Below are 14,282 nucleotides of genomic sequence, written 5' to 3'. Positions count from 1 at the left end.
GAACCAGAGACTAGAATCTTCATGTTAGAAAGAATGCTTTTTAAAAACAAAACTTCCATCACAATATTAACACCTTTATAAAATGATTGGATATTTTGAACAAAATTATCCACATAGAATGTCTTCTCTTCCTACAGCAGTCACACAGAAGTATACAGCTGTATGCTTTACAATGTTCAGCTTTATTTATAATTATTCTAGCTCATTAAAGTTTGACCACTATTCAAAGGTGGATTGACATATAGGTCTGTCAAGGGCTCCAGTTTACTACTCGGTCCCCAGGAAACATAGCACAATACAAAAGAAAACAGTATAAAACTGATAGAATAATTTAATTTCAGCATAGTATCTTGTGATATGATGTGAATTATTAAAATGTGACAAATTTAAGTATTTAAATATGATTCTTTTCGTTAATGGAGTTTTCTGCATACTTGTTTACATTGAATAGATGTCATCCTTGAATTCAGGGACAGCTTACAACATGCCTGTGTTTTAATGGATTGGAAGAGAAGTGGAGGAACGGGAAGGTAAGTGGTAATGATGCTCAGTGTAGAATCATCAGGTGGAGGCTGATTTTGAATACTGCAAAATTCCTGTTAGTCTTATGTCTAGCAAGCTAATGTAAATTGTATTTCTTGTTATCATTGCAATGAACGACTTGTTCTGCAAGACAACTGCCTCTTCAATTTAGACTCACTTACGGTCTATCTTCTCCCATTGCTAATTAGATACGCCCCCGGTCACCACAGAGAAAGGAGGATTGGTGGCACTGACCAAATCCTAACCTAAATATAACAGTCACTGGAAGGGTTTAATATCTCATCTGAAAGGTAGTATCTCTCAAAGTGCAGCACAATTTCAGTACATCTTTAAAGTATCAGCTGAGATTGGTATGCTCAAGGTTCTGCAATGACTCTTGGAAGACACAACTTTCTGACTCAGAGCTGAGAGTGTATTATCACAACTTTGCCAAATTTCTCTAACCACCTCATATTTGATCTTAAATGTCACATTATTAGATATTTGTTTTAACTTTCCTGCCTCCAGTTCAACTGCACGGACGGTTGTTTTAGCAATTACACTAACAGCCTCTCTCCAAGTTCTCTATATAGTCCCTTCAATTTTTCAACATCCTCCCTGTTGCCAAAACATTTCATAGAGTAATATATCATGGAAACAGACCCATTGGTTCAACCAGTCCAGGCCGACCAAAATGGCAAACTAAAGTAGTCCCATCTGCCTGCACTTGGCCCATATCCCTCCAAACATTTCTTATTCATGTACTTATCTAAATGTCTCTTTAAATGCTGTAACTATATCCTCATCACCTCTTCTCTGGAATTTCATTCCACACACAAACTCTCTCCATGTAAAAAAAAAATGCCCCTCATGTCTTTGTTTCTCCTCTCACCTTAAAAATATGGCCCCTGGTTTTGAAATCTCCCACCTTAGGGAAAAGACATCTACCATTCGCCTTATCCATGCCACTCCTGATTTTATAAACTTCTATAATGTCACCCCTCACCCTCCTACACTCCACTGAAAAAAGTTCCAGCCTCTCCCCAAGACTCAAACCCTTCTTTCCTGGTAAATCTCTTCTGAACCCTATCCTTCCTATAACAGGAGACCAGAACTGGACACAGTATTCCAAAAGAGGCGTCACCAATATCCTGGACAACCTCAACATCCTAACTCCTATACTCAAAGGTCTGAGTGGTGAAGGCAAGCATGCTAAACATCTTGTAAACCACCCTATCTATATGTGATGCAAACTTCAAAGAATTATGTATCTGAATCCTGAGCTGTCTCTGTTCTACAACACTACCCAAGGCCCTACTTTAATTGGACAAGTTCTCCCACTCTTGTTTGTTTTACCAAAATGCTATACCCCGAATTCATCCAAATTAAACTCCATCTGCCACTCCTCAGCCTATTGACCCAATTGATAAAGATCTCTTAGACATCTTGGATAACCTTCGTGAAGCTTATCCACTAGAAAACAATCTTGGTTTGATCTGCAAACTTACTAATCATGCCTGCGACATTTTCATTGAAATCATTTATGTAAGTGACACACAAAGGTGGACCCAGCACCGATTCCTGTGAAGCACTGCTGGTCACAGCCCTCTAGTCCCAAAAGCAACGCCCCAACCATCACTCACTGTCTCCTGCCATTAAGTCAATTTTGTATCCAAGCTCATCCTGAATCCCATGCGATCTAACTTTACTAATTAGTCTACAGTGCAGAATCTCGTCAAAAGTTTTACTCAAATCCAAGTAAACAATATCTACCATCACACTTTTGAAAGCCTCCCACTTATCAGATGTCCCTTCTCTGCAAACAGTCTACTCCAATCAACATTTGGAAGTTTTTGTCTCATACTGATAAAATTTTCTCCAGTTAAAAACTTTAATTTTTATGGAAGGCTTCAGTCACTTGCCCTGCTTTTTTATCCAAGATAAAGCCATGTTTTGCTCATTCTGTACATATTGATAAAGGACATTTTCTTCAACTCATTTAACAAATTCTTCACCATCCAAACCCTTAACACTGTAACAGTCCCAGTCAATGTTTGAAAAATTAAATAACCTATTATTGCAACCATATCATTGTGACATATATCTGAGATGTCTCTTCATATTTGTTCCTCACTTTCCCTCTGATAATTGCAAAGTCTGTATGTACAATCCCATGAAGGTGATCATTTATTTGAAAAACTCCATGAACACAGTTTTGTTTTAAAAAGAACTCTCCTCCGCAGTTTAAATTTTTTTTATTCATTCAGAGGATGTGGGCATTGCTGACCAGGCCAGCATTCATTGTTCATTCCTAATTGCCCAGAGGGCAGTCTAATACACACTGTTATGGGTCTGGAGTCACATGTAGGCCAGACAAGGTGAGGATGGCAGTTTCCTAAAGAACATGAGTGATGTGGATGGGGTTTCCCTAAAAATCAACAATGGTTTCATGGTCTTCATTAGACTTTGCATTCCAGATGTTATTGAATTCAGATGCCACCAAATGCCATGGTGGGGTTTGAACTCAGGTTCTCAGAACATTAACCGGGTCTCCAGATTACTTGTCTAGCAAGTCACCTCCCCTCTTAGTGATGTTAAAAATAAACTCTCCTTCTACCCTTTTAATTTGAGGAAACAAACTGAGCCGACCATGTGTAAACCTCTCCAAAAGGTCCGCTAACAGAACTCTGTTCTTAAAAAAAAACTCACTTTTTGGGATTTTTTTCTGCATTTTTGATTTCAAAAAGAACCAAAAAAATGAAATAAAAGCCCTGTACCACGGAAATGTAATTTCTGAGGCTGGGAGATTAAAGATAGGGAGGGTTGTGAGGCTGGAGGGGGATTACAGAGATCGGGAGGGTTGTGAAGCTGGAGGGGAATTACAGAGATGGGGTTGTGAGGCTAGAAGGACATTACAGAGATAGGAAGGGTTGTGAGGCTGGGAGGGTTACAGAGTTAGTGCTGTGAGGCTGGAGGAGGATTGGAAAACCGAGGAGGGTTGTGAGGCTACAGGGAGATTAGAAAACCGGGGAGGGTTGTGAGGCTGGAGGGGGATGAGAAAACCGGGGAGGATTGTGAGGCTGGAGGGGGATTAAAGCACTGGGGAGGGTTATGAGGCTGAAGGGGGATTAAAGCACTGGGGAGGGTTGTGAGGTTGGAGGGGGATTAAAGCACTGGGGAGGGTTGTGAGGCTGGAGGGGCAGTATGAAGATGGGGAGGGTTGAGAGGTTGGAGGGAGGCTACAGGATAGGGAGGCTTTGTGGTTGGGGGGAGATTACAGATGTGGGGGAGGGGGTTTGAGTCTGGAGGGGGATTACAGAGCTAGGGAGGGTTGGGACACTGCAGGCGATTATCATCCAAACAGCACTCTGGTGCACCTACAGCACGTCGACTTCAGTAAGGCGTTTGACAAGGTTCCCCATGGCAGACCGGTTAATAAGTTTAGATCTACAGGGAGAACTGCCATTTGGGTACAGAACTGACTCAAAGGTAGAAGACAGCGGGTGGTGTGGGAGGGTTGCTTTTCAGACTGGAGGCCTGTGACCAGTGGAGTACCACAAGGATCGGTGCTGGGCCCAGTACTTTTCGTCATTTACATAAATGATTTGGATGTGAACATGGGAGGTATAGTTAGTAAGTTTGCAGATACCACCAAAATTGGAGGTGTAGTGGACAGTGAAGAAGGTTACCTCAGATTACAACAGGATCTTGATCAGATGGGCCAATGGGATGTGGAGTGGCAGATGGAGTTTAATTTAGATAAATGCGAAGTGCTGCATTTTGGGAAAGCAAATCTTAGCAGGGCTTGTACACTTAATGGTAAGGTCCTGGGGAATGTTGCTGAACAAAGAGACCTTGGAGTGCAGGTTCACAGTTCCTTGAAAGTGGAATCGCAGGTAGATAGGATAGTGAAGAAGACCTTTATTGGTCAGAGCATTGAGTACAGGAATTAGGGGGTCACATTGCGGCTGTACAGGTCATTGGTTAGGCCACTGTTGGAATATTGCGGTGCAATTCTGGAAATCTTCCTATCGGAAGGACATTGTGAAACTTGAAAGGATTCAGAAAAGATTTGCCTGGGTTGGAGGATTTGAGCAATTGGGAAAGGCTGAATAGTCTGGGGCTGTTTTCTCTGGAGCGTCAGAGGCTGAGGAGTGACCTTATAGAGGTTTATAAAATCATGAGGGGCATGAATAGGGTAAATAGACAAGGTCTTTTCCCTGGGGTGGGGAAATCCAGAACTAGAGGGCATAGGTTTAGGGTGAGAGAGGAAAGATATAAAAGAGACCTCAGGGGCAACTTTTTCACACAGAGGGTGGTGCATGTATGGAATGACCTGCCAGAGGAAGTGGTGGAGGCTGGTTCAATTGCAACATTTAAAAGACATCTGGACGGGTAAATGAATAGCAAGGGTTTAGAGGGATATGGACCAGGTGCTGGCAGGTGGGATTAGATTGGGTTGGAGTATCTGGTTGGCTAGAACGAGTTGGACCAAAGGGTCTGTTTCCGTACTGTACATCTCTATGACTCTGCCACTCTGCCCTCATCAATCAGCTTCATTACTTCCTCAAAAAACTCAACCAAGTTTGTGAAACACAATTTTCTTCACACAAAACCACACTGACTATCCCTAGTCATTTCTAGAATCACATTCTAACAACTTACCCACCAATGAAATCAGATTCATAGGGCTATAGTTCCCAGGCTTCTCTTTACATCCCTTTTTAAACAAATACCACATGAGCCACTCTCCGATCATCCAGCACCTCACCCATTAGATTTTTAGATTAGATTACATTACAGTGTGGAAACAGGCCCTTCGGCCCAACAAGTCCACACCGACCCGCCGAAGCGCAACCCATCCATACCCCTACATTTACCCCTTACCTAACACTACGGGCAATTTAGCATGGCCAATTCACCTAACCTGCACATCTTTGGACTGTGGGAGGAAACCGGAGCACCTGGAGGAAACCCACGCAGACACGGGGAGAATGTGCAAACTCCACACAGTCAGTCGCCCGAGGTGGGAATTGAACCCGGGTTTCCGGCGCTGTGAGGCAGCAGTGCTAACCACTGTGCCACCGTGCCACCCATGTTACAGATGATACAAATATTTCTGCAAGGGACCCCACAATTTCCTCCCTAACTTTCTATGAAGTCCTGGGATATGCTAGATCAGGCCCCAGGGATTTATCCACTTTTATATGTCCAAAAACCTCTTGTACTTCCTCTTCTGTCATGTTACCTTTTGTCAAAACATTAAAGTTTATTTCCCTAAGGTCACTAGCCTCCATTTCTTTCTCCAAAGTAAAAACTGATTCACAATATTAATTCACTATCTCACCCATTTCCTCAGCTTCAACACAAAGATGACCTCTTTGATTTTTAAGGGGCCCTACTCCCCCTTTCTCTCTCTTGCTGTTAATGTATTTGTAGAATCTCTTTGGATTATCCTTAACCTTATTTGCCAAGACCAGTTTATATAATCTCTTTGCCTTCCTAATCTTCCTCTTAAGAATGACCCTACACTCTTTACACTGTTGAAGAGATTCATTTGAATCCTGTTGTTTATATCTAATATGTGACTCCTTTTTATTCTTGGAGAAAGTGAGAGATCAGAATCGAGTTTCAGGCTTATGATGAAGGGCTTATGCCTGAAACATCGAATCTCCTACTCCTCGAATGCTGCCTGACCTGTTGTGCTTTTCCAGCACCACACTCTGCTTTTTATTCTTGACTAGAACCTCAATATCTTTATTCATCCATTGTGTTCTAATCCTAGCAACCTTACCTTTCGCTTTAACAGGACATAAAGACTGAACTCTCTTATCACGCCTTTGAATTCCTCCTACATATCAAATGTCCTGCAAACTAAATTCCGATCAATTTGTGAAAGATTTCGTCTCAAACTATTAACATTTGCCTTATTCCAATTAAAATCTTTAATTTTTATAGAAGCCTTGTCTTTTCTATAACTATTTTAAAACAAATAGAATTATGATCACGAGACCCAAAGTGTTCTTGTGCTATTACTTCAGAGATGTACCCTGTCTTAGAGAAGGTCAAATTTTGTTCCTTCTCTGGTAGGAATAATTTACATATTAACAAAGAAAATTTTCTTGAACATATGGAACAAATTTTTGACTATCCAAACCTTTAACACTATGGTAGCCCCGGTCAGTGTTTGGAAAATTAAAATCACCCACACCTACAAACTTACAACCTTACTATTCTTACATGTATCTGAAATCTCTCTGTATACTTGTTCCTCAACTTCCCTCTGACTACTTTGGGGGGTGTCTACAGTATAATCCCAACCAGGTTAATCATTCCTTTTTTGTTTCTAATTTCAATGCATAGAACATCGAACAGTACAGCACAGAACAGACCCTTCAGCCCATGATGTTGTGCCGACCAACGATCCTCATGTATGCACCCTCAAATTTCTGTGACTATACGCATGTCCAGCAGTCTCTTATATGTCCCCAATGACCTTGCTTCCACAACGGCTGCTGGCAACGCATTCCATGCTCTCACAACTCTCTGTGTAAAGAACCCGCCTCTGACATCCCCTCTATACTTTCCTCCAACCAGCTTAAAACTATGACCCCTCGTGTTAGCCATTTCTGCCCTGGGAAATAGTCTCTGGCTATCGACTCTATCTATGCCTCTCATTATCTTGTATACCTCAATTAGGTCCCCTCCTCCTCCTTTTCTCCAATGAAAAAAGTCTGAACTCAGTCAACCTCTCTTCATAAGATAAGCCCTCCAGTCCAGGCAGCATCCTGGTAAACCTCCTCTGAACCCTCTCCAAAGCATCCACATCTTTCCGATAATAGGGTGACCAGAACTGGATGCAATATTCCAAGTGCGGTCTAAGAGAAAGTGAGGACTGCAGATGCTGGAGATCAGCAAGTGCGGTCTAACCAAAGTTTTATAGAGCTGCAACAAGATCTCACGACTCTTAAACTCAATCCCCCTGTTAATGAAAGTCAAAACACCATATGCTTTCTTCACAACCCTGTCCACTTGGGTGGCCATTTTAAGGGATCTATGTACCTGCACACCAACATCCCTCTGTTCCTCCACACTGCCAAGAATCCTATCCTTAATCCTGTACTCAGCTTTCAAATTCAACCTTCCAAAATGCATCACCTCGCATTTATCCAGGTTGAACTCCACCTACCACCTCTCAGCCCATCTCTGCATCCTGTCAATGTCCCGCTGCAGCCTACAACAGCCCTCTATACTGTCAACAGCACCTCCAATCTTTGTATCGTCTGCAAACTTGCTGACCCATCCTTCAATCCCCTCATCCAAGTCATTAATAAAAATTACAAACAGAAGAGGCCCAAGGACAGAGCCCTGTGGAACACCACTCACCACTGACCTCCAGGCAGAATATTTTCCTTCTACTACCACTCGCTGTCTTCTGTTGGCCAGCCAATTCTGTATCCAGACAGCTAAGTTCCTCTGTATCCCATTCCTCCTGACCTTCTGAATGAGCCTATCATAGGGAACCTCATCAAATGCCTTTCTGAAGTCCATATACACCACATCCACAGCTCGACCCTCATCAACTTTTCTAGTCACATCCTCAAAGAACTCGATAAGGTTTGTGAGGCATGACCTGCCCCTCACAAAGCCGTGTTGACTGCATTTAATCAAGCCATGATCTTCCAGATGGTCTTAAATCCTATCCCTCAGAATCCTTTCTAACACTTTGCAGACGACAGACATGAGACTGACTGGTCTGTAATTGCCGGGGATTTCCCTATTTCCTTTCTTGAAGAGAAGAATTACATTTGCCTCTCTCCAGTCCTCAGGTACGACTCCAGTGGAGAGCGAGGATGCAAAGATCTTCGCAAGCGGCAAAGCAATTGCATTTCTCATTTCCCAAAGCAGCCGAGGACAAATCTGGTCCGGGCCTGGCGATTTGTCAATCTTAATGTTTGACAAAATTTTCAGCACATCAGCTTCCTCTATCTCTATCCATTCCAGCACGCACACCTGCTCTTCAAAGGTTTCATTCACTACAAAGTTCGTTTCTTTTGTAAAGACAGAAGCAAAAAACTCATTTAGGCTTCCCCTATCTCCTCAGACTCCACACACAAATTCCCTATGCTATCCCTGAGCGGCCCTACTCTTTCTTTGACCCTTCTCTTATTCCTCACATAAGTGTAAAATGCCTTTGTGTTCTCCCTAATCCGTTCTGCCAAGCCTTTCTCGTGCCCCCTCCTGGCTCTCCTCAGACCATTTTTGAGCTCCTTCCTCGCCTGCCTGTAATCCTCTAGAGCTGAGCTTGACCCTAGCTTCCTCCACCTTATGTAAGCTACCTTCTTCCTTTTGACGAGAAGCTCCACCGCTTTCGTCATCCAAGGTTCCTTTATCTTACCCCTTCTGCCCTGTCTCAGAGGGACATATTTATTCATCACTCGCAACAACTGTTCCTTAAGCAGTCTCCACATGTCTATAGTGCCTTTACCATGGAACAATTGCTTCCAATCCATGCTTCCTAACTCATGTCTAATCGCATCATAGTTTCCTCTTCCCCAATTAAATATCCTCCTATTTTGCCTAATCCTCTCCTTCTCCGTAGCTATGTAGAATGTGAGGCAGTTGTGGTCACTATCACCAAAATGCTCTCCCACCACAAGATCTGATACCTGCCCCGGCTCGTTTCCGAGCACCAAGTCTAGAATGGCCTCTCCCCTCGTCGACCTGTCAACGTACTGAGTTAGGAAACCCTCCTGAACACACCTTACAAAAACAGCTCCATTCAAATCTTCTGCTCGAAGGAGGTTCCAATCAATATCGGGAAAGTTAAAGTCACCCATTACAACAACCCTACTACGTCCACACTTTTCCAAAATCTGCCGACCTATGCTCTTTTCAATCTCCCTGCTGCTATTAGAAAGGCCTGTAGTAAACCCCTAACAAGGTGACTGCTCCCTTACTGTTCCTAATTTCCACCCATACTGACTCGGTAGGCAGATCTTCCTCGACAATGGAAGCTTCTGTAGCTGTGATACCCGCTCTGATTCGTAGTGCTGCACCCCCTCTTCTTTTCCCCCCTCCCTATTCTTTTTAAATGCTCTAAACCCTGGAACATCCAGCAACCATTCCTGCCCCTGAGAAACCCATGTCTCTGTTATGGCCACAACATCATAGCACCAGGTGCTGATCCATGCTCTAAGTGTATCACTTTTATTCCTGATACTCCTTGCATTAAAGCAAACACACTTTAACTGATCCTTTGGTTCCTTCCCAGGAAAATCCTTCCCACTAGCTGGTCTACCTCTTGCTATTGCCTCATCTGCATCAACTCTCCCCTCCGGTATACAGCTCAGGTTCCCACCCCCCTGCCATACTAGTTTAAACCCTCTCGAACTACTCAAGCAAACCTTCCACCCAGGACATTGGTCCCCTTCCAGTTCAGACACAACCCGTCCTTCTTGTACAGGTCCCACCTTCCCCAGAATGCATCCCAATTATCTATATAACACGTGGCTGCGCAGCTGGTGTAGGAGGGAGGGCTTCGGTTAAGCTGTGCCCGCTCCCTGTTCCTCGCCTCACTATCTCGTGGCACTGTAGTAAACTAGAGAACACTACTCTGTTCGTCCTGCTTTGCAACTTCCATCCTAACTCCCTGAAATCACTTTTTATATCCTCAATTCTTTTTCTGGCTATATCATTAGTGCCAATATGTAACACGATTTCTGGTTGTTTGCCCTCCCCTTTTAGAACCTTATACACCCGATCGGAGACTTTTCATAGAACCATTTTTCAGAAATATCTTTTTTGAGTTATAACAGTAAATGTTTTCCTTCATCAAAAATACCATTCTATCTCCTCTTTTGCCTCTTTCTATCTTTCCTGTAGCATCCAAAACCCAGAAGAGTAGCCAGTCCTGTTCATCCGTCAGCCAACTTCCTGTTATAGCTATGACATTGCAATCCCATTTGTGAAACATGCCCTGAGTTCATCAGCCTGACCTGCATGACCTCTTGCATTGAAGTAAATGCAGTTTAATTTTTCATGATTTGGAGGTGCAGGTGTTGGACTGGAGTGGACAAAGTTAAAAGGTGGTTGTCCACCTGATGAAGGAGCAGCGCTCTGAAAGCTAGTATTTCCAAATAAACCTGTTGGACTATAACCTGGTGTTGTGTGATTTTTAACTTTAATATTTCAGAGTTATTTTGTCTTCTGATTTGAGCTCGAGGGAGAGGCTGAACAGACTGGGACTGTTTTCCCTGGAGCGTCGGAGGCTGAGGGGTGACCTTATAGAGGTTTACAAAATTATGAGGGGCATGGATAGGATAAATAGACAAAGTCTTTTCCCTGGGGTCAGGGAGTCCAGAACTAGAGGGCATAGGTTTAGGGTGAGAGGGGAAAGATATAAAAGAGACCTAAGGGGCAACTTTTTCACGCAGAGGGTGGTATGTGAATAGAATGAGCTGCCAGAGGAAGTGGTGGAGGCTTGTACAATTGCAACATTCAAGAGGCATTTGGATGGGTTTATGAATAGGAAGGGTTTGGAGGGATATGGGCCGGGTGCTGGCAGGTGGGACTAGATTGGGTTGGGATATCTGGTCGGCATAGACAGGTTGGACCGAAGGGTCTGTTTCCATGCTATACATCTCTATGATTTGCTCTTATCTGTCTTTTCTAATTTACTTGTTATTTTCAGATTCAAAACCAACCTCATCAATCTTTCTACTAACTCTTCCTGTTAGGATCCTTCCAGTCTCTCCCCCCCCTGTAGTTTACTGTCTCCCTTAATAGAATTATGAATCTTTTTATTAGGATTCGTCCCTTTCCAGTAGAGGTAAGCACATCCTTTTTGAACAGGTCTTTTGTGCCCCAGAAGAGATCCCAATCATCCCTCCCAAATCTCTGAACATTACACAACCTCTTCAGCCACTGATTTATTTCCTTTATCCTTTAATTCTTTCCCTCATTGGCACTGAAATTACTACTTTTTGAGGAGCTGTCTTTTTAATCTTCCACCTAACCTATTCAGTCTGTAAAGCCTTAACTTTTTCCCTAACTGTGCCAATCCTAACAGTGTGTACTATAACTTCTGTTTTCTCACTTTCCCCTTTAACAATATTTCCTTTGTTTCAATTCTCCACTTAGACTTGTGGTTCTCCTTTTCTTCCTCTATACTGAGCTATTCAGAGTCGCCTTCTGTACACAAGTACTATATAAATGAGACAAAGAAAGAAATTGCTGGAAAAACTCACCAGGTCTAGCAGTATCTCTGAAGCAAAATCAGAGTTAATGTTTCAGGTTCAGGTCCAGATGCTGCCAGACCTGCCCAGCTTTTCCAGCCATCTCTGTTTTTATCTGAGTTACAGCATCTGCAGTTCTTTTGGTTTTTATTTACAATATAAATGAGGTTTGTTGTTGCTTTGTTACATGTTTGTCAATGCCAGACTGTTACTTGTGCCCACACCAAACCAAACAGTTAGTTTTTAAGGCCGACTGATTACCACTCCAATTCAAACTGCTACCCTGGATGAGCATGTTTGAGGGGCCGAATGGCCTACTCCTTTTTAATGACATGTTTTAAAACAGTTTTGTTTTATGACATGTTTTATTCAGTAGGCTAAGATAAAAGGTAGGGAGGAGGGACTTGGGGGAGGGGCGCTGGGAATACGATAGGTCGAAGGAGGTTAAGCTAAGAGTGATAGGCCTCCATGATTTGCGCTTCCCCGGCCCCCAACGCCTTATAAACCACTCTTACCTCTCACCCTCGCAACATGCAGCCCTCCGCTCCAACCCCAACCTCATCATCAAACCGGCAGACAAGGGAGGTGCGGTGGTAGTTTGGCGCACCGATCTTTACATTGCTGAGGCTAACCGCCAGCTCGCAGACACCTCCTCCTACTGCCCCCATGACCACAACCCCACCTCCCACCACCAAACCATCATCTCCCAGATCATCCATAACCTCATCACCTCAGGGGATCTCCCATCCACCGCCTCCAACCTCATAGTCCCACAACCCCGCACCGCCCGTTTCTACCTCCTGTCCAAAATCCACAAACCTGACTGCCCTGGCCGACCCATTGTCTCAGCCTGCTCCTGCCCCACCGAACTCATTTCTGCATACCTTGACACGGTCCTGTCCCCCTTAGTCCAAGAACTCGCCACCTAAGTTCGAGACACCACCCATGCCCTCCACCTCCTCCATGATTTTCGCTTCCCCGGCCCCCAACGCCTTATAGTCCGGCCTATCACCCTCACCTTAACCTCCTTCCACCTATCATATTCCCAACCCCCCTCCTCCCTACCTTTTATCTTAGCCTGCTTGGCACACCCTCCTCATTCCTGAAGAAGGGCTTATGCCCGAAACGTCGATTCTCCTGTTCCTTGGATGCTGCCTGACCTGCTGCGCTTTTCCAGCAACACATTTTTAAGCTCTGATCTCCAGCATCTGCAGTCCTCACTTCCTCCATGTTTTATTCAGTGTCAATTATTCAACAGGGTCAAATCCACAAGAGTGAGAAGAATCCACAGTCCAGATTAGAGTGGTGCGGGATTCCTGATGAAGGGTTTTTGCCCGATTTTCCTGCTCCTCAGATGCTGCCTGACCTGCTGTGCTTTTCCAGCACCACTCTGATCCAGACTCTAATCTCCAGCATCTGCAGTCCTCACTTTTCCTTGAGAAGAATCCACAGACCAGGCCCATTCAATCAAATTTTTAAAACACAATTTAAAATAATGTAATTGTTTATCTGAGGAGGTTTTCTTTTTGTGTGCGTGTTTTATAAGGTGGGCCTCATGTCCATGACCTGACTGCTGGTTAACAGCTCAGGAGGAGGCCGGTCTGGGCCCGAGGTGAGGGGCCGGGAACAGAGGCGTGTTGGGCGGCTGCAGGGAGAAGCAGAGGCCGAGGCTGCGCTGGGCCCCGGGTTTGCACAGGCCTCCCGTTTGCTCTGGCCCAGGGGCCGGTCCCACCTCCCGACACCCGACACAGACGGTCACTTACTGTCTGACAGGCGCCGCCATCCTCCGAGCTCCGGCCTCCCTCCACACACACACACCGCTCCCCGTGTACCCACCCGCTCCGCCCCCTCACACACACTCCGCCACCGGTACTCATCCGCGCAGCTAGTCCACCCTGGCAACCAGAGAGTACAACAACAATTCACACCCCATTCCCCCCCCCCCCAAAACAATAAACTCACATCTGATACAATATCGTGTTCCTTTTAATATTTATTTATGCCTCCAATCAATGGTTTACTTCAGAGAAACTGTCGTTATAACATGGTTTATCAAATACTTGCATTTACATAGCACCCTCTAAGGCCACCCATCCCTCACAGCTAGTGCGACACTCTAGTCCCCTCCAGAGGATCTCAGCAGCCAATTCTCAAACAGAAACTTCCCACAAACACCAATCTGATAGTTCTGGATAAGGACCAGAAATGCTCACCCTGTTTTCTCTGCACAGATGCTGTCAGACCTGCTGAGTTTTTCTGGCATTTTCCATTTTTGTCACCAATCTGGTAGTGGCTGTTTAGCTATTTATTTTTGGGATGTTGATCAAGTGAGGGATAAATATTCCCTTCATGAAGAAGGGCTTATGCCCAAAACGTCGATTGTCCTGCTCCTTGGATGCTGCCTGACCTGCTGCGCTTTTCCAGCAACACATTTTTCAGCTCTGATCTCCAGCATCTGCAGTCCTCACTTTCTCCTAGGGATAAATATTGGCCAGGGCACTGGAGATAATTTCCCCGTTCCTC

The 14,282-nt window shown here is 44.3% G+C and overlaps 1 protein-coding gene across 1 annotated transcript in view; it reads right to left on the bottom strand.

Annotated features, from left to right (window-relative positions):
• The window catches only part of nsrp1 (nuclear speckle splicing regulatory protein 1), a 51,541-nt gene extending 37,955 nt beyond the window's left edge, over positions 1-13,586 (bottom strand). The window contains exon 1 of the mRNA XM_043718423.2: positions 13,523-13,586. Within this exon, the coding sequence (XP_043574358.2) occupies positions 13,523-13,542 (20 nt within the window). The 5' untranslated portion in view covers positions 13,543-13,586. The remainder of the gene's footprint in view (positions 1-13,522) is intronic.
• Between the last annotated feature and the right edge of the window lie 696 nt (positions 13,587-14,282).

The sequence above is a fragment of the Chiloscyllium plagiosum genome, unplaced genomic scaffold, assembly GCF_037043375.1.
Source record: "Chiloscyllium plagiosum isolate Xiang-an unplaced genomic scaffold, Cpla_swu_hap1 HiC_scaffold_31, whole genome shotgun sequence".
NCBI classification, from domain to species: Eukaryota; Metazoa; Chordata; class Chondrichthyes; order Orectolobiformes; family Hemiscylliidae; genus Chiloscyllium; species Chiloscyllium plagiosum.
This window is presented reverse-complemented; position numbering and strand designations above follow the sequence as displayed.